The sequence below is a fragment of the Chiloscyllium punctatum genome, chromosome 29, assembly GCF_047496795.1.
Source record: "Chiloscyllium punctatum isolate Juve2018m chromosome 29, sChiPun1.3, whole genome shotgun sequence".
NCBI lineage: Eukaryota > Metazoa > Chordata > Chondrichthyes > Orectolobiformes > Hemiscylliidae > Chiloscyllium > Chiloscyllium punctatum.
The window spans coordinates 73,486,112-73,506,039 of record NC_092767.1 but is presented as its reverse complement, the minus strand read 5'-3'; the positions used below and the strand labels follow the sequence as shown (position 1 = coordinate 73,506,039).

At 42.6% G+C, this 19,928-nt stretch overlaps 1 protein-coding gene across 6 annotated transcripts in view; it reads right to left on the bottom strand.

The window, feature by feature from the left end:
- The window catches only part of klc3 (kinesin light chain 3), a 113,368-nt gene extending 93,922 nt beyond the window's left edge, over positions 1–19,446 (bottom strand). For 5 of the 6 annotated variants that reach the window (XM_072549414.1, XM_072549416.1, XM_072549417.1 and 2 more), the window contains exons 1-2: positions 19,291–19,446; positions 2,571–2,820 (exon numbers count right to left, since the gene is read on the bottom strand). In XM_072549414.1, the coding sequence (XP_072405515.1) occupies positions 2,571–2,807 (237 nt within the window). In that variant the 5' untranslated portion in view covers positions 2,808–2,820; positions 19,291–19,446. Of the gene's footprint in view, positions 1–2,570; positions 2,821–19,213; positions 19,250–19,290 lie in introns of those variants that run through there. The other variant, XM_072549415.1, reaches the window with a different exon arrangement.
- Between the last annotated feature and the right edge of the window lie 482 nt (positions 19,447–19,928).

Sequence of the window (19,928 nt, the reverse complement as noted above, 5' to 3'; positions counted from 1 at the left end):
GGTGTACAAACAGGTTTAGGATTGTTAGTAATCTAAACATCTTTCTGATAGGAAGGAGACCAGAATTGCATGCAATATTCCAACAGTGGCCTAACCAATGTCCTGTACAGCCACAATATGACCTCCCAACTCCTGTACTCAATATTCTGACCAATAAAGGAAAGCATACCAAACACCTTCTTCACTATCCTATCTCCCTACGACTCCACTTTCAAGAAGCTATGAACCTGCACTCCAAGGTCTCTTTGTTCAGCAACACTCCCTAGGACCTTACCATTAAGTGTATAAGTCCTGCTAAGATTTGCTTTCCCAAAAATGCAGCACCTCACATTTATCTGAATTAAACTCCATCTGCTACTTCTCAGCCCATTGGCCCATCTGGTTGTAATCTGAGGTAACCCTCTTCGCTGTCCACTACACCTCCAATTTTGGTGTCATCTGCAAACTTACTAACTATATCTCTTATACTCACATCCAAATCATTTATATAACTGATGAAAAGCAGTGGACCCAGCACCGATCCTTGTGGCATCCCACTGGTCACAAGCCTTCAGTCTGAAAAACAACCCTCCACTATCCCCCCCGTGTTCTATCTTTGAGCCAGTTCTGTATCCAAATGCATATTCCTGTTAGGGTAAAAGAAAAGGCTGGTAGGCGTAGGCAATGCTGGATGACTAAAGAAATTGAGGGTTTGGTTAAGAAAAAGAAGGAAGCATATGTAAGGTATAGACAGGATAGATCAAGAGAATCCTTAGAAGAGTATAAAGGAAGTAGGAGTATACTTAAGTGGGAAATCAGGAGGGCAAAAAGGGGACATGAGATAGCTTTGGCAAATAGAGTAAAGGAGAATCCAAAGGGTTTTTACAAATACATTAAGGACCAAAAGGTAACTAGGGAGCAAATAGGGGCCCTCAAAGATCAGTAAGGCGGCCTTTGTGTGGAGCCGCAGGAGATGGGGGAGATACTAAATGAGTATTTGGCATCAGTGTTTACTGTGGAAAAGGACATAAAAGATATAGAATGTAGGTAAATAGATGGTGACATCTTGAAAAATGTCCATATTACAGAGGAGGAAGTGCTGGATGTCTTGAAACACAAAGGTGGATAAATCCCCAGGACCAGATTAGGTGTACCCTAGAACTCTGTGCGAAACTAGGGAAGTGATTGCTGGGCCTCTTGCTGAGATAATTGTATCATCAATTGTCACAGGTGAGGTGCTGCAAGACTGGAGGTTGGCTGACGTGTTTAAGAAGGGTGCTAAGGACAAGCTAGGGAACTGTAGACCAGTGAGCCTGATGTTGGTGGTGGGCAAATTGTTGCAGGGAATCCTAAGGGATAGGATGCACATGTATTTGGAAATGCAAGGACTGATTAGGGATAGTCAACATGGCTTTGTGCGTGAGGAACCATGTCTCACAAACATGATTGAATTTTTGGAAAAAGTAACAAAGAGGATTGATGATGGCAGAGCAGTGGATGTGATCTTATACGGACTTCAGTAAGGCATTCGACAAGGTTCCCCACGGGAGACCGGATAGCAAGGTTAGATCTCATGGAATACAGGGAGAACTAGCCATTTGGATACAGAACTGGCTCAAAAGGTGGAAGACAGAGGGTGGTGATGGAGGGTTGTTTTTCAGACTGGAGGCCTGTGACCAGTGGACTGCCACAAGGATCGGTGCTGGGACCACTACTTTTCGTCATTTAAATAAATGATTTGGATGCGAGCATAAAAGAGGTATCGTTAGTAAGTTTGCAGATGACACCAAAATTGGAGGTGTAGTGGATAGTGACCTCAGAGTAAAGCGGGATCTTGATCAGATGGACCAATGGGCTGAGAAGTGGCAGATGGAGTTTAATTTAGATAAATGTGAGGTGCTGCATTTTGGGAAAGTAAATCTTAGCAGGACTTATACACTTAATGGTAAGGTCCTGGGAGTGTTGCTGAACAAAGAGACCTTGGAATGCAGGTTCATAGCTCCTTGCAAGTAGAGTTGCAAGTAGATAGGATAGTGAAGGCGGCTTTTGGTATGCTTTCCTTTATTGGTCACAGTATTGAATACAGGAGTTGGGAGATCGTGTTGTGGCTGTACAGGACATTGGTAAGGCCACTGTTAGAATATTGCATGCAATGCTGGTCTCCTTCCTATTGGAAGGATGTTGTGAAACTTGAAAGGGTTCAGAAAAGATTTACAGGGTTGGAGGATTGGAGCTATAGGGAGACGTTGAATAGGCTGGGGCTGTTTTCCCTGGAGCGTCAGAGGCTGAGGGGTGACCTTATAGAGGTTTATATAATCATGAGGGGTATGGATAGGATAAATAGACAAAGTCTTTTTCCTGAGGTGGGGGAGTCCAGAACTAGAGGGCATAGGTTTAGCATAAGAGGGGAAAAATATAAGAGAGACCTAAGGGAGTTCAGGGGGGCCAGCTAAATCGCTCTTTCAGACAGCCAGCATGGTAACAAGCTGAAAGGCCTGCTTTTACCATGTTACCATTCTATTTTTATAAATTCCAGGGAATACAAACCCCTTTTATGCATTCCCAACCCGTCATTTAATCTTTAGTCTTACCTGTGCTTCACTTAGCCCCAATTCAATCATCTCCAGTGACCTCTGGATGAGGCAGGTCTTCTCTTCCACCAAGTGAGCTTCTTCATCTTCAGTCAGACCATGCAGTGTTTCCTGCAGGTTCTGTAGGATGGTGTTATTTTCATTCTTCAGTGCCTCCAGCCCTTGGATGACCTGCTTGGTGCTGGTAATGATCTCATCTGCACTCAGTTTCTCATTTAACTGCACCATTGTGGACATGACGCTATGGTCCCTGTGTACAGGAGGCAAAGTCCATTAGTGGGAATTAATTATTCATCTGCATTAATGTGATCTTCCCTCAACGGAAGAGAAAATGCCTCAAATTTCCTAAAAGGTTTAATCAATGTATGCAGTGCTCACTGTACTTGTGATTTAGAGTCGGTCAGCTGATCTCAGTTGAGCAAGAGAACAAACAGCTAAAATTGACCTTCGAGTAGGAAAAGAGAAATAAAGAAAAACTGTTCGTAAGCCAAAAACCAACTGAAATGGTTCACTTCACCCATACTTGGGAATGCCCATGTAAACAAGATCCTAGAGATCAAACAATCCAGTCAAGGGAACATTGTGACATAGCGGTATTATTGCTGGATTATTATTACCGGCAAATTCTCTGGAGACACAGGTTTAAAATTCCATTATGTCAGGCCTCAAATTCAGTTAGGAACACAGGAACAGGAATAGGCCAATGAGCCCCTTAAGACTGTTCCATCATTCAATGAGATCAAGGCTGATCTGTGGCCCAACTCCATATACCAGTCTTTGGCCCATGCTCCTTAAGGCCTTTGTTTAACAAAAGTTTACCTCAGATTTAAAATTAACAACTGATCCACAAACAGCAGTGTTCCAAACATCTCCCATCCTAACATCTCTCCGCAAGAGTCTGTCCCTAATTCACAACAAACAAAAAAAATCTGAATACAACGCTAGTCTCAGCAATAGCGAGCATGAAACTATTGTTTATTGTTGTCAAAATCCTATCTGGCTTATTAATGCCCTTTCGCAAAGGAAATCTCTGTCCTTACGTGGTCTGGCCTACATGTGAATCCTCAGATTGTTTGTCTCTTTTGGCTAGCCTTAGACATGACAGTAGAAAGCCATTCCAATCAATGTCAGTGAGGGTTGAGCAACAAATGCTAGTCTGGTCAGTGACACTCAAATCCAATGAAGGGCAAAGGAAATTTAAAAGTGTAGGAAGTCAGCTCCTTCACAACAGGTGGCTATAAAATTAGGAGGAGGTGAATGACCTGGGAACAAGGGTCAAGCGGAAACTTCATCCCAAACATTTTGAAAGACTTTTAAATTTAAACATCATCTTATTGTATCTTGAAGGACTCAAGACAATAGGGCAATCATGGACTAGTGGCAGCCATTTTACATTCTGGATTAGTGGTGCTGGAAGAGCACAGCAGTTCAGGCAGCATCCAAATAGCTTCGAAATCGACGTTTCGGGCAAAAGCCCTTCATCAGGAATAAAGGCAGTGAGCCTGAAGCGTGGAGAGATAAGCTAGGCTAGCCACGCTTCAGGCTCACTGCCTTTATTCCTGATGAAGGGCTTTTGCCCGAAACGTCGATTTCGAAGCTATTTGGATGCTGCCTGAACTGCTGTGCTCTTCCAGCACCACTAATCCAGAATCTGGTTTCCAGCACCTGCAGTCATTGTTTTTACCTCGCAGCCATTTTACAGCAAGGTCTCGTAAAGTGCAATTACATACACACCACTGCCTTAGGACAAAAAGGGTGGCCAATAACTGGTTTTACTAACACTGTAATGACAACAAATTTAAAATTGAACAAACAATAACAACATGTTTTTGAAAATAAAATTCTGTCTCCTACCACGTTGAGAGACATAATTGTCAGCGGGGCAGAAAGTGAAAAATAAACTGCTTTTAGTGTGATTTACCTAAGACTTCTCCAGGTAAAACAGCTGAAGATGTGCAAACACTTAATACAATAGAGGAGCTGTCGACTGTGGAGCAGTATACAAAGAACTTGCACTTATATATTGCCTTTCACAATCTCGAGATGTTCCGAAGTGCTTTGCGATGTGAATGCTGTTACGAAGTAGGAAATCCAGCAGCCAACTTGCACACAGTATGCTCCTATAAACAGCAAAAGGATGACCAAATAATCCATTTTAGTGATGTGGATTGAGGGATTAACGCCAGCCCAAAAGGCCAGGAATAAATCCCCTGCTCTTCCTTGAAATCCTTTTGTGGGATCTTAAGTGCCCACCTTAGGGGTCAAAAAACTACCTCGTGCAAAAGCCTAATCTACTCAACAAAGTAGCCCTCCTCAGTGCGAGCAATAGAGGGTCAGCCTCTATTTTTGTGCTCAAGTCTCCAAATCGGAACTAGAACCCACAAGTAGAGGTGGTAGACACTTGAGTAAGTCAAGCAGAGAGCCAGGGCGAAAGGTAGTACTCAGGTCAGAGTTACCCCGATCACCTGTAGTAACATTGTTAAAGTTATTTATGATATTAACTGCAGAGAGTGGCTGAGGAAAATTTCTTCCTGGAAAGCAATAGTAAAGAATGAATATACAGTAAATAGCTTAAGTTCCCCACCCTGCTACCTCTGTTAGTTTTCATTTTGCAACTCTTTCTACTTTACTGTAATTCCTGATAGATTACATCATCGTGAGTTATGGAAGGGTACCCTAAGGTGGTTTCTGCCATTCCAGTCCCAGTTTCTGTGTAAACCCTGAACCATTTATTTCTACCTACTGCTCTTCCATAAGATAAGATCCTGACTCAAAAGGTGAACATTGAAGAATAAAGAGTCTGACTCAAATATAACATTATCCTCTAACATCAGGTATTTTTAAATCACCAGGTTTCAGTGAGAAATAACACGATGCTGCCCCACATTTGCAAGGCTGCAATGATGATTTGCTAACTTGGCTATCCTATTCATGACCATTTGCAGATCATTTACACTTTACGCCCCATGAAAAGGAGTTACGGTTAGTTTGCACATAGCAAATATCTATAAAAGGTGATTAACGACCAGATAATCTACACCAGACTGAAGGATAAATATTGGACATGACATCAAGCAAAATTTTCCTTCCCTTCCCGATAATAGAACAATGGGATCATTTACCTTGAAAAAGCCAGGCCTCAGTTTAACTTGTCTCAAAGACAGCACCTCTGACAGTGTAGCAGTCCATCAGTACTGGCACAGGGAGCATTGGTCTTGGTTTTTGAAATCAAGCCCTGGAATGGGATGTGAACTTAGAATCATAAAATAGAATCATAGGATCACTACAGTATGGAAACAGGCCATTCGGCCCAACAAGTCCACATCGACCCTATCCTATCCCTGCATGCCCCATGACTAGTTTATAGAGAGTGCACATCCCTGGACACTACTGGCCATGATAAATTGCCCATCCAACTAACCTGCACATCTTTGGACTGTGCGAGGAAATCAGAGCACCCAGAGGAAACCCATGCAGATATGGGGAGAATGTGCAAACTCCACACAGACAGTTGCCCGAGGGTGGAATCGAACCTGGGTCTCTGGTGCTGAGGCAGCAGTGCTAACTGTTAAGCCACCCCACCATGCTACCCATCTAAGCCACCATGCCACCCTTTTGATCAAAGTTGAGAGTGCTGCCAAATAAACTTTATCATGAACTCAGTGCTTACACTGAGTGTCTCAAACAGCAAGGTCCCCAAGCACCTCACCTAGTAAAACACAGAAATTATAACTTTGTTAAAAACTAGCTGTGCTCAGAAAATAACCTAGCTGGCTGTCTAGCTCTGCATTTTAGTAATCACAATGCACTTGAAATATATTTGTCTGATAATTCATAATTAGAAATGGCTGGAGGTATCAATAAGGTTACAGCTACAATCAGTCGGTTCCACCCTCCTCTCCGAGCTGTCACCTTTACCCCCACCTCCATCTACCAATTGCACTCTCAGCTACCACCTTCTCAATCAGCTCCCCCCCCCCACCAAAAATTATCTCTTCACCATGAGACTCCCAGCCTCATTCCTGATGAAGGGCTGCAGCCTGAAATGTCGACTCTCCTGCTCCTTGAATGCTGCCTGACCTGCTGTGTTTTTTCCAAAAACACACACAGCTCTGATCTCCAACATCTGCAGACCTCACCGTCTCCTAGTCGGTGCTACTTGTTGATTCCGGCCAGGCAGCGGCTTTTACTACTGGTAATCGCGTTCCCTCCAGTGACAGACAGACAGAGAGATTGAGGATAAAACACTTCACTTACAAAGTTGTCAAAGATTGAAGCTTTCGAACTAGGGATGAAATGAGACAAAGACCATTGTACTATAAAGGAAAAGATGAAGAGACAGTCTGGGTGGAGAAAAACATTGGGGAAATGAGAAAATAGCAGGGCAGTGAAGTTTTTGGATTGCTCTGACGAAGAGATTTGCCAAACTTAAAAGCAAAATACTGTGGATGCTGGAGATCTGAAATAAAAACCGAAAAAGTGTTGGAGAAACTCAGCAGGGCTGGCAGCATCTGTGAAGACGGTTGCAAAATTAACATTGAGTCTAATTGCACTTTTTTGAACAGAACAGAAATGATCCAATGAAGAGTCATATTGGATTCAAAACATCAACTTTGTTTCTCTCCACAGATTCTGCTGGTCCTACTGCATTTCTCCAGAACTTTGTTTGTATAAACATGATGGATAAATAGGAGACAGTGATGTATGCAGATGCTAGAGATCAGAGTAGAGTGTGTGTTGCTGGAAAAGCACAGCAGGTCAAGCAGCATCCGAGGAGCAGGAAAATCAACATTTTGGGCCGGAGCCCTTCATCAGGAATGAGATTGGAAGCCTCAGGGGTGGAAAGGTAAATGGGAGGAGTAAATAGCCTATTGCTTGCCATTAAGTTTTAGCATTGAGGAGTTGAGAAATCACAGGGTAGATCAAGTATTGCAGACACTACTGTTCAAAACGACTGAGCACCACCAACCCCCGGGTGACACATGGCTATCCAGTGATCCTTGCAGAAGGAGTAGGTTTTTGGGTGTTGTGCAAAAACATGGATAAGTTTAATGATCATTCTTCTTCACTAGACCCAGGTCTCAGCTTCCACCATCTGAATCAAAAAAATCTTTCCCACTTCCCACCCTACTAAAAAAGTCCCTGGAGGAATGAAAATTGTTTTGAGCGCACTGGAACCACTGAGTACTTAAAACCTATCCTGCAGGCAACACTCTCAACCAGGGGACAGCACTGGAATGGAAATGGCAGACTGTCTAATGCAATTGGACAGGACTAATCCAAAACATATAAAGGGGTTTGTCAATCTTTGGCATTTTCTGTAATCTTAGGAGTTGTGACCTTGTTAAAATAAAAAAAAAGGGAAAAAGGTGAATGATTCAAAAAAGCCCAAATTTAGTTAACTGAATGTTAAAATGGCATTGCTTATTTTCCCTTCACTTTAACCTACCCCCCCTCCACTGTCACAACACACACAGACATTTTGAAATGAGCAAGGAGACTTCCCTGCAGTTACATAACAATGAACTGTTCAAATGTGCAAGACCAGAATTTTTAAGAACAGAAATAATTTGGGATGCACAGCTGGGTATAAGCGACAAAAGAGTTTAAAATCACAGGCAGACGTTCTTAGCAGAGGGAGTTCCACATGACAGCTTTCCCAAGATCCTCGCAAATGGCCCTACTCAAAATGTCAAGGTGATTTTCTCTTTTTGATGCCAGGCATACATGTGCTGCTTTGATTAAAAATCCTGGTAATGCCAACACCTTAGTATGTGGACACACAGCAGCATAGATTAGATTAAATTAGATTACTTGCAGTGTGGAAACAGGCCCTTCGGCCCAACAAGTCCACACCACCCCGCGGAAGCGCAACCCACCCATACCCCTACATCTACCCCTTACCTGACACTACAGGCAATTTAGCAAGTCCAATTCACCTGACCTGCACATCTTTGGACTGTGGGAGGAAACCGGAGCACCCGTAGGAAACCCACGCAGACACGGGGAGAATGTGCAAACTCCACACAGTCAGTCGCCTGAGGCGGGAATTGAACCTGGGTCTCTGGCGCTGTGAGGCAGCAGTGTTAACCACTGTGCCACCGTGCCGCCCACAAATGGTTAACATGATGTCAGATATTTCACAGGGTAATTCGTTGCAAGAGAGATTGTGGGAGAGGATACACTATAAGCAGACCATTCTGGGCTGGAGTTTAGCTACAGGGGGTAGCTCAAGTTAGGAAATTTCCTGACTCATTGGAACCATCTTCGTAAAATCCAACCTGAAACATGTTTTTTTTAACTCTGGGAGTAAGGAATCAAGTCAGATCTTCAACCCTGGAAGCAGAGTAAAAGCAGACAAGGGTGGGCAAATGGAACAACAGGCTAATTAGAAGGTCAGCCTAAATTCTCTGGAAATTCATTCCAGTTACTTTGGAAATTGTTAGGATCTCTAGCCCTCACTATTCACATGATCTGACCCATTTCCAGATCCTCCATGTCAACTGAGGCATTCCATGCACCCCTCCTGCTTTGTTCCTCATAGACTCAATGCACACGCATACCTCCCATCCTACTACCCCTCAATGTCTTTCCCAGTGTCCATCTTGGGCAGACCTATGGAGCCACACAGTGATAAAGTAACAAACTTCTAACGGAACAATACCATTTTCATTCCTACACATGACAGAAGAAAAAAGAACTCCCATTCATAAAATCCATTCAACGTTTTTAAGTCTTAAGTGGTTCATTCCTTATAAAAGGAAACTCCTATTCAGACTTGACATCAAAAACAAAACAGTGAATCCTTTAATTATGTTCAAAACTTTCAATGAAATTATGAACTCAGAAACCTTTGCTTTGATAACTGAACCTTTTGAAACTCAGCTAAGAAATGCTCTGACATGATAGCTCTTGGGGATATGTCAAAGAGCTCTACTGAAAATACACCAAATACTAAAGCTCCCCCCGCCCCCAATCTATATCAACCAAAGCCATCCAACAAAAGGTTGCTTTCCCTAACAGCTGAAAACTTTTTTTCTATTGTAGAACAGTCTAATGGTTGGGCATTTTATTTAAAAAAAACTTCAGTACATGACAGATATACAGACCCTACTTAATGTCCAAGAACATTAATATCTACTCCAGCAATTCCTGATGCCAATTCCTGCAGGTCAAAACCATTGCAACAGCCAATATAGGGTCTATTTCCCCTACCAAAGTTTAGTTCTAGCACAAATAGAGTGGAGATTCCATTTCTAGGAACTCAGCAGAGAATTCCTGATTGCAGACTCTGGTCCGATGTCTCACAAAGCAAAAAGAAAGTGATGTTTCCAAATGAAGTATTTCAGAATACAGAAGAACTGAGCGGTCTGTTGCTCTACTGGTCAGTGGTGTCATCTTGTGAGCCACTAGTGGAGGGTAGCAGGTGGTATCTTATCTTAACTACTCCATCCAATAAAGCTCTGATTAGAGCTGCACCCATTCACCAATGTGACATGATAAAATCATGAGGAGCATGGATAGGATAAATAGATAAAGTCTCTTCCCTGGGGTGGGGAGTCCAGAACTAGAGGGCATAGGTTTAGGGTGACAGGGGAAAGATATAAAAGAACATAGAACATAGAAGAATACAGCGCAGTACAGGCCCTTCGGCCCTCGATGTTGCGCCGATCAAAGCCCACCTAACCTACACTAACCCACTATCCTCCATATACCTATCCAATGCCCGCTTAAATACCCATAAAGAGAGAGAGTCCACCACTGCTACTGGCAGGGCATTCCATGAACTTACGACTTGCTGAGTGAAGAACCTACCCCTAACATCAGTCCTATATCTACCCCCCCTTAATTTAAAGCTATGCCCCCTTGTAATAGCTGACTCCATACGTGGAAAAAGGTTCTAACTGTCAACCCTATCTAAACCCCTAATCATCTTGTACACCTCTATCAAGTCACCCCTAAACCTTCTTTTCTCCAATGAAAAGAACCCCAAGTGCCTCAGCCTTTCCTCATAGGATCTTCCTACCATACCAGGCAACATCCTGGTAAACTTCCTCTGCACCCGTTCCAGTGCCTCCACATCCTTCCTATAGTATGGCGACCAAAACTGCACACAATATTCCAGATGCGGCCGCACCAGAGTCTTATACAACTGCAGCATGACCTCAGGACTCTGGAACTCAATTCCTCTACCAATAAAAGCCAGTACGCCATATGCCTTCTTCACAGCACTATTTACCTGGGTGGCAACTTTCAGAGATCTGTGTACATGGACACCAAGATCCCTCTGCTCTTCCACACTACCAAGTATCCGACCATTAGCCCAGTACCCCATCTTTTTGAGACCTAAGGGGCAACACTTTCACACAAAGGGTGGTACATATATGGAACGAGCTGCCAGAGGAAGTGTTGGAGGCTACTATGATTGCAACATTTAAAAGGCATTTGGATGGGGAGATGAATAGGAAGAGTTTGGAGGGATATGGGCCAAGTACTGATTGGATTGGGATATCTGGTCGGCATGGACGGGTTGGACCAAAGGGTCTGTTTCCGTGCTGGGCATCTCTATAACTATGACTCTATGACAACCCTTGAGACAAACAAACAAGACAAGCTTTGTGCATCAGATGGTTGTATTACAGACTATCCTGAAAACGCAATATTTTATCAACTGTACAAAGGCTGCTCTGTTTATCCTTTACCAAAAAGCACTACTGTAACAAGCCACACTTTAAAACAAACTTTCTTAAAAGAATTGTTTCAACAGTCAATGGGAAGGAAACGATAATTTTCCCTATTTGGCACAAATTTATATTTCATAACAAAGAGGCCTGAAATTGATATGTTTTAAAAAAAACTAAATTGTCTCCAAGCTGTGCAATATCTTTGAAATTACAATGATTTAGGTAATTACAGCAGCCCAGAAGAGCTGAATGAGAATTGACCAGATCATCTGTACGTTACAGTGACGTTCCTCGAGGGAAATGGATAGAATAGAGAGTGGAGCTCAATGCTCTTTGATGAATGAAATAGAATTATGCTCATACTCCCTCAGGAATGTATGGAGTTCCACCTTGACCTTTTATGCTCATCTCTCTCAAACAGGGTTTGAACCCACAACATTTTGATTTAGAAGCAAAGATACTACATCTCTCAGCAACAAATATCAAATGTCATAAATTGGTACTGAAGGATTTCAATGCCCAGTGGAACAGACAGATTGTTAACAAACCAAGACTGGTGACTCCAACAATGCAGTATGTCCCCACTGCTACAATGGCGAATAGATTATATCAGAGGTGTCAAACACAATGGACAAGGTGCCCACATTAAACATCCAGCTACTAGGCTTAATCCACATCCCACAAAGCGTTATCTGCACAGACTGGAGAGGAAACAGTATGCATTTCTATGGCCATGAGAATAACATTTGTACATTCTTGGCGTACAAGTTGACCCTCCTGTTTGCTCACTATGCTACACTCAATAGTAGTCAAGCTTAATCTTTCACCTGACAAATGTTTACCAACTTGTAACTGGGCACTGGGCTTGAAACTGGCTACATGGGTTACATTGCAAATATGTTCTGAAGTCTAACACATACCTATACAGGGAGAACCTTAGGTAGCAAGCAATGAACAGAAGTGAGTCTTCCAAAAAACAATTACTGAAGCATTACGCTGGTTTCAAGCTAAAAGTCATAACATTTGCTAACTAGTCATTAAAAATTGAAGGGGTTCGCTAACATCCCCTTTAGTGAAGGAAATCTACCCGGTCTGGTCAATGAGACTCCAGACTCTCAGCAATGCCGTTCACTCCTACCTAACCTGTAAAATGGCCACAGAAGCTACTCAGTTCAAGGATAATTAGGGATGAACAACAAATGCAGGTCTTGCCAATGATCCCGCCATGTCCCATAAAAGAATAAGTTAAAATTAATCCAGCACACTGACTAATTTAACTTACGAAGCAGGCTACGCAGAACTGACCTACGCAACCTCTAACACTCAAGAACAGCAACATTTGAATGTTCCTGTCCAAGTCTGACACAAATCTCACTTGAAAAAAATTCACCATTCCTCTCCAATCACTGGATCAAAATCCTGGAACTCTCACCTCTAACATCACTGCACATTTCCCAAATCCATACAGACTGTAGTGGATCAAAAAGGATCACCATTACCTTCACCACAGCAATTAGGGATGGGGCAACAAATGCTGGCCCAGCCAGTAATGCTCACATCCTCTGAATGATTTACGAAACGGTTTACTCAAACTACATTCAACACATTGTATTTATGAAAAAGATGTCACGAACATTCCAAACAGAAGAATTCTTGAAGACAAAAGATGCTCTTCAAGGAGAATGCTTTGTGCTATGGTTCCTTGGGTCAGTTGTCTCGTTCTAACTTGAGTCAGAGATTGCGAGTTCAACTTTCATAATGGAGACCAGGGGACAAAATCCAGGCTGACATTTCCAATGCAAAATAGAGGAAGTGAACATTGTCAAATTTGCTGTGCCACGCAATGAATGAAGCATTAAACCAACGCCCTGTCTACTCTCTAGGTCAAGTGCAAAAAGTGCCTTGGCTTTTCTCGAAATAGAGCAGTGGAGTTTTCCCTGGTGTCCTGATATGTATACTTACTCCTTTCATAAGGATTCGTTGGAGCATGCTGTGTGACAAGTGGCTGCTGCGCTTCCTGCATGAGATAATGACTACTCTTCAAGAGTGCTTCTTAAGGTATGAAGTGCTCAATGGCATCCTGGGGTTGTGAAAGACATTATACAACTGCATATTGGGTCCCCTTGCAGTGGTAGTATCCCTATCCCGGAGCAGGAGGAATGGGTTCAAGTCCCATCTGCTCCAGAGATGTGTAATAACATCTCTGAACAGGCTGGTTAGCAAAACAGGTTTAACTGCAAACTGTTTCTGCCCTTCTTCCCCTTAGTAAACCCATGATAAGTTCTGTATCATAAAGATTCAAGTAGCTTATTTTAAATTTTAAAAATCTATTTTTATGCTATTGATTCCATGAACATCCGCAACATGATTAGTCAGTAATAGAGGGATTGCGGGAAAAGAAAATCAACAGGAATCTCATTATCAACAGATTAAGAGGCCTCTCTTTGGACACTTGTTTTCCATTCTTGGTTCTTGTGTTTCTGCTGAGGCATTCTGGAGGGGGGGGTTGGGTAGTAACAGTTGCTACAATGCACACTGACAGTGTGCCCATTCCAGAATATTTTATCGCCAGGAGTCTCAGTTAAGAACAGATGCGCGCGCACACACACATTTAAAACTGATTATCGGCAGACTGATATTTCTTTCTCCTGCTGTTTTGTGCCCTCTCCCTCTCCAGCTGCTGTCGATTACTGGAGTACAGTTTCACAAGCACCATAAGCCAACCCATGTCCTTCACCCGAGAAGCCTTCCTTGCATACCAACTGAACGAGTGGAATATTTGACTGAACACTATGTCACAGACAAACCCAATTCTTTGGCTATCCAACTGGAAATTAAAAATTGCCCTCTTGTCCTCTACCCCTTATTTTCATCCTTATTACCACCCAAGTGAGAGCAGTTAATCTGGCAGCGACTAGGGGTAGAAGATAGGGCTTTCCTGGACTCTACATTTGCATTGAACATTGTGCATGCATGCGCTGTTCATTGTCATTGTCAAGATCAGTTGCTGCTAAGGAGAAAGAGAGGACTGCAGATGCTGGAGATCAGAGTCGAGTGTGTGGGGTGCTGGAAAAGCACAGCCGGTCAGGCAGCATCCGAGGAGCAGGAGAATCGACGTTTCGGGCATAAGCCCTTCATCAGGAATTCTTGCTTTCCCAGAACCACACTCTCGACTCTGTTGCTGTTAAACCAATTTGAAACCAGGGAAGATAAAAGCCACAGGGCAAATGATTGCCGAGAGTGCCACCACAACGAAGCAAAGATGACAGAATTAAAAAGCAGCAGCATTACTCACAAGCTCAACAGTTGCTTTGTTTCTCAGTCCTCAGCAAAGCTGCAAAAGTAGCCTTTCTTAGCAGATCAACGAGCAAAACACCTCAGCTCTACAAGAAGTGCTGACATTGGAATGTAATTATTATTCATATCATTATATGCTCAGTCACAGCTTCACAAAACAACTGATTAAATAGCAAGCAAGTTAGCACAACCTTGCAGACATCAACTTGCAAAATGCAGGCAAATTAAGGCATGTAAATTAAATGCAAAGAGATATTTACCGCATGTTTTAACAGCACCACCTTTTCTGCAAGGCTACTCTTACAGAACTAGATTTTTTAAAAAAACAAAATCACCTTTCCCTATCTACAGGCATTAATGTTTCCCCGAATAATCACTGTGCAGAAGCCTTGAAAAAAATATATTTGGAGATCTATACTGAATGTCCCACCTTCCACCGTCAACACACTCACTTACAGACAGCATTCTGTTTTGATTGGAAGAAAACAAATAAAAAAAAAAGAGAAAATGGGTGAGGCACTTGATAGCACACATCCCAACAGATGTTGAGGTAAACTTAAGTAAACAGGGAATTCCCCAAGGTGGGAGTTTAATCTCAGCGGGGTGTACACACAATTTGGAAGATACTGCATATTTTGTTGATGGGGACTGAAACACATACCAGCAAATTAGGGAATAAGTTTATTACACCCCTCAGTTAGACTATTGTAACCAGCTGCACAGAGACCATTGCCTTTGTGCGTCATACTAGTATGTTTTTCCTGCAACAACAATACAATCCTAACGCAACGAACAGCCATGTAACAATTCATAATTCACAATCACGTTTGGCCATTAAGAAAGTTCCCATCCTGAGCTCAGAAGGACAAAAGAACTCACACTCCAGTCTCGGATGCTACTTCTACTTAGGTTAACCTGATGTGGAGATTCCACAACAGGATCACAGGGAAAATGTCGATTATTACATTCTGAAGTAGGGTCACCAGATGAGAAACATTAACTGTGTATTCTCCCCATAGACGCTGCTGGACTTGCTGAGTTTCTCCGGTTTTGGTTTCACAGTTAATAAACCAGATTGCTCGGGGCTGCTCTAACATTTTGCCAATCAATGCTAGAAATCAGATTATCTGGTTATGTATGACATTGTTGTTTGTGGGAACTTTCTGCCAGCAAATTAGCTGCTGCGTTTTATACATTACAACAGTGACTACACTTCAAAAGTTCTATGTTGGCTGCAAAGTGCTTTGAAATGGCAAGTGGTTACGAAAAGCGCTAAATAAATGCAAATTTTTCTTTTTCACCTTAAGCAGCCTGGGGAACTTCAAGAAAAGCTGAAAATGTGTTGCTGGAAAAGCGCAGCAGGTCAGGCAGTATCCAAGAAGCAGGAGAATTGACGTTTCGGGCATGAGTCCTTCTTCAGGCTCTTCTCCTGAAGAAGGGCTCATGCCCGAAATGTCGATTCTCCTGTTCCTTGGATGCTGCCTGACCTGCTGCACTCTTCTAGCAACACATTTTCAGCTCTGATCTCCAGCATCTGCAGTCCTCACTTTCTCCTAGTTGATCGTCAAGAAAAGCAAAGGTTGAGTAGTCATGTATTCAAAATTCAGAAATCTTCAAAATCATGAAGAGGTTTGATAGGCTATAAACAGAGAAATGTTTCCAGTTGAAATGGAGACCAAAACTAATGACCATAATTCGAATAAAACAAAGAAGTGCTGATGCTGGAATGGAAATCTGTAACAAAAACTGAAATCGCTACAAAAACCCAGCAGTGCTGGCAGAATCGTAAAGACAAAAACTGAATCAAAGCTCAGGTCAAGTGACCTTCATCAGAACTGTTCACCAGATCCAAAACATTGACCCTGCCATCCCTCCACCGGTGTTGCCAGACCTGAGTCTCTCCAGTAATTTATGATTTTGTACAATAAAATAGAAGACTGTCACAATAGAGAGCTTGGGACAAACATACATTGGTTAAAAATGTGAAGTTGTTACCACAGAAACTGGGAGAAAGTGAGGACGGCAGATGCTGGGAGATCAGAATCAAGAATGTGGTGCTGGAAAAGCCCAGCAGGTCAGGCAGCATCCGAGGAGCAAGAGAATCGATGTTTCGGGCATAAGCCCTTCATCAGGATTTCTTATGCAGAAACGTCGATTCTCCTGCTCCTCAGATGCTGCCTGACCTGGTGTGCTTTTCCAGCACCACACTTTCAACCACAGAAACTGGTTCAATTGAACAGTGTTCATGTATTTAAGAGAAGCTGGACAAGTCCCTGAGATAGAAAGAAATATAGAGGTGCTGATGAAATGAGGATGGATTGAGATAAAGACAGGAGGCAAAAGACTTTTACTGAATTCAAATAAATCAAAGAACAGGTTGGGAAAGTTTGGACGTAGATCTACTACAACGCTATCTGGTAAGGCAGGTTTCAGAGGCCACAGGGCTCACTGTAGCTTCTATTGTATTCATAGTCACACCAGGATTGAACAGTAGGGCTGGATGGCCTGCTTCTATGCTGTATCTTCTTTGCAAGCAGAAATAATTTGACCAACCTGTCTCTGTCTAGCTAGTGAAAAACTCATTCGGAATCCTGTGCAAATACAATAGACTGAATGATCTGGTGGCGCTGGTGTTGGACTGGGGTGGATAAAGTTAAAAGTCACAACACCAGGTTATAGCCAACAGGTTTATTTGGAAGCACTGGCTTTCAGAGGGCTGCTCCTTCATCAGGTGGTTGTCACTTGATGAAGGAGCAATGCTCCGAAAGCTAGTGCTTTCGAATAAACCTGCTGAACTATAACCTGGCGTTGTGTGATTTTTAACTTAACAAGCTGAATAGCCTTCCTTTTTTTGAGCTAAAGGACTCATTCACAGTATGTAGACATCACTGTCCATGCCAGTATTCATTGCCTCACTGCAGAGGGCAGTTGAGAGTCAACCACATTGCTGTGGGGTTGGAGTCACATGTAGGCCAGACCAGGTAACGTTGGCAAATTTCCTTCTCTAACATTAGTGAACTGTAGCAATTCTTGATTAACTCAACATTAACTGGATTTTCATACAGTACATTTCAGAAAGATGAAAACTTGCATTAGACTTCAGTTCATTAACCACAGTGATCCTCAAAAGGCACAAATCTACTTAATTTATTGTTTGCATTATAACTTTACAAATTTTCAGCAGAGATTGTCTTTCCACATTGAATTTGGCAAAGATTAACTGATGATGAATGAAATGTTTGTTTATTATCTGGGTGAACAGTTAAACTTAATCAAAGAAATGATCACAACTTATTCAGCAGTTGGACAGAGGCAGATAATGTGTCGTGCATTTGGTATGAGATTACAAATTTAGTGAATAGATGTGCAATTAAATTAATTAGCACAATCTAATTTGCTCCTTAATTGTTTAATAAGCCTAGGGTGTTAAGTCAGTGAATCAATCTGTTAACTAGCAGAATAATTATAGGTTAGACAAGGAGGACAAAAATAGAGTATTTGCTATTCACTTTCTCAAGTTTGTGCTACCATTTACAGTAAAATTCTCATTATTGGACATCTCACAAACCAGAATGCTCCCCACACCCTACCCACACCCTAATACAACTGCTCACATCACTAACTGGAAGACGATCAGAGACTAACTGCACCCAATGCTGTCTAGTAACATTGAGACACAGTCCTGATGAAGGCACAGTTTAAGGCATTGTTTAGACTTAGACCATTGTACTCAATAGCCATCATGGGGAGATGGTTTGATCTCTTAGCCAGGAGGATGGTCAATATTGAGCCCCAGAAAGCAGCAGGTATTGCTGGTCATTCCTTCCAAACAGTTTTCTTCATTGACCAGCATTTCAATTTACTCGCACAATTGCTTGAAAATGCAGATTTTACTGAGCAAGATCTTTGACCTACATCACCTACTGAATCCCCACAGTCCCTAATTCGTACACAATCAAAAATTCTATCAATTTTAATCTTGAATATTTTCAAGAACTGATAATCCACAACATTACAGTAAAGAGAATGCTAAAGATTTACAATACTCTGTGAAGAAATTTTAATCCAAGTTAGAATAAATAAAACAGAAATAAATTAAGATAAAGCAAATAAAAATATTAAAAATGATAAATATAAAATTCATGAAAAAATTAAATGAACTAAAATTAATAGGACAAAAATAAATCAATGTAAAACAAAATACTGAATAAAATTAAATAAAGTGTCCAAAAGGTAAAATATTACAGGACAAAGATAAAGCAAAATCTCAAGAATATTAAACAAAAAAAGTATATAGTGTACAGAAACATAACAAAGAAAAATTAGATATTAAAATGAAAACTTCTAACAGGACAAAAAACCATGAGAGAAAAACATTGAAAATAAAATTTTAAAAATACACTCACATTACAAGAGATTTAAAAGAAAAACATTTTAAAACAGACTTAAAATAGAAATAACATTTAAAAACTGAAAACGAACATTGACAGAAATGCAAAATTAATATTACAAATAAGTAAAAGCAATCCAATAATTTTAAAAGCACATAACTAAATAAATTGAAATGATAAAGTATGAAGTAGTAAATATGAATAATAAATTGCAAATGTTAAGTGTCTAACTGGTGATGGGTTGTGTATTAGGCGCTAGTTAATGGATAACCTGTATTTTCTAGTCCGTCCCTGGGGAGGGGCCTGAGGGTGTTCGGAGCCTCCGGCCTCCCCTGCAGCTGCACTCACCGCTCACTCGTGCCCTCGCCTTCTCTCTATGTATCTGCCGTGTCAGGCGTCCGGGCTGCAGTAGCTGAGGGGCCGGTACCGGTTGTACCCGGGATGAAGGGAGAGATGTCCCGGTACCCGCTCCGCCTCCGTCGCCAAGGCCCCGTTGCTAGGTAACTGCTCCTGCTCGCCCAACGACCCAGCCCATTACCTCATCGATCCGAGGGGGGGGCGTGGCCAGGGATGGAGGGGCGTGGCCAGGCGGGACCATCTTGTCACGTGGTCTGACGGCTCAGGTCGGGGGAGGGGGTGGGGCCAAGGGACGTGGAAGGGCCTGCCCAAGCGTGGGGGCGTGCTCTGGGTGGAGGGGCGCGGCCAAGGTGGGACCCGGATGGAGAAGTGCAGCCTCATCACCGTGATCCGGCAGCCGGATGAAGCAGCCAAGTTAGAGGGGGCGTGGTCAAGGGGCGCGGGTGGGCGGGCTTGGATGGAGGGGCGTGGCGAGGTGGTGGGTGGTCACGTGGCCCGGCGGTGGCTTGAAGGTGCCGGGTGGAGGGGCGTGGTCAAGGGTCGCGGCTGAGGTAGGGGCGGGCCCTGGAAGGCTTCCCATTCTCGTCACGTGGTTCGACGCGGTGATGTAATCCGCCCCGTTCACTGAC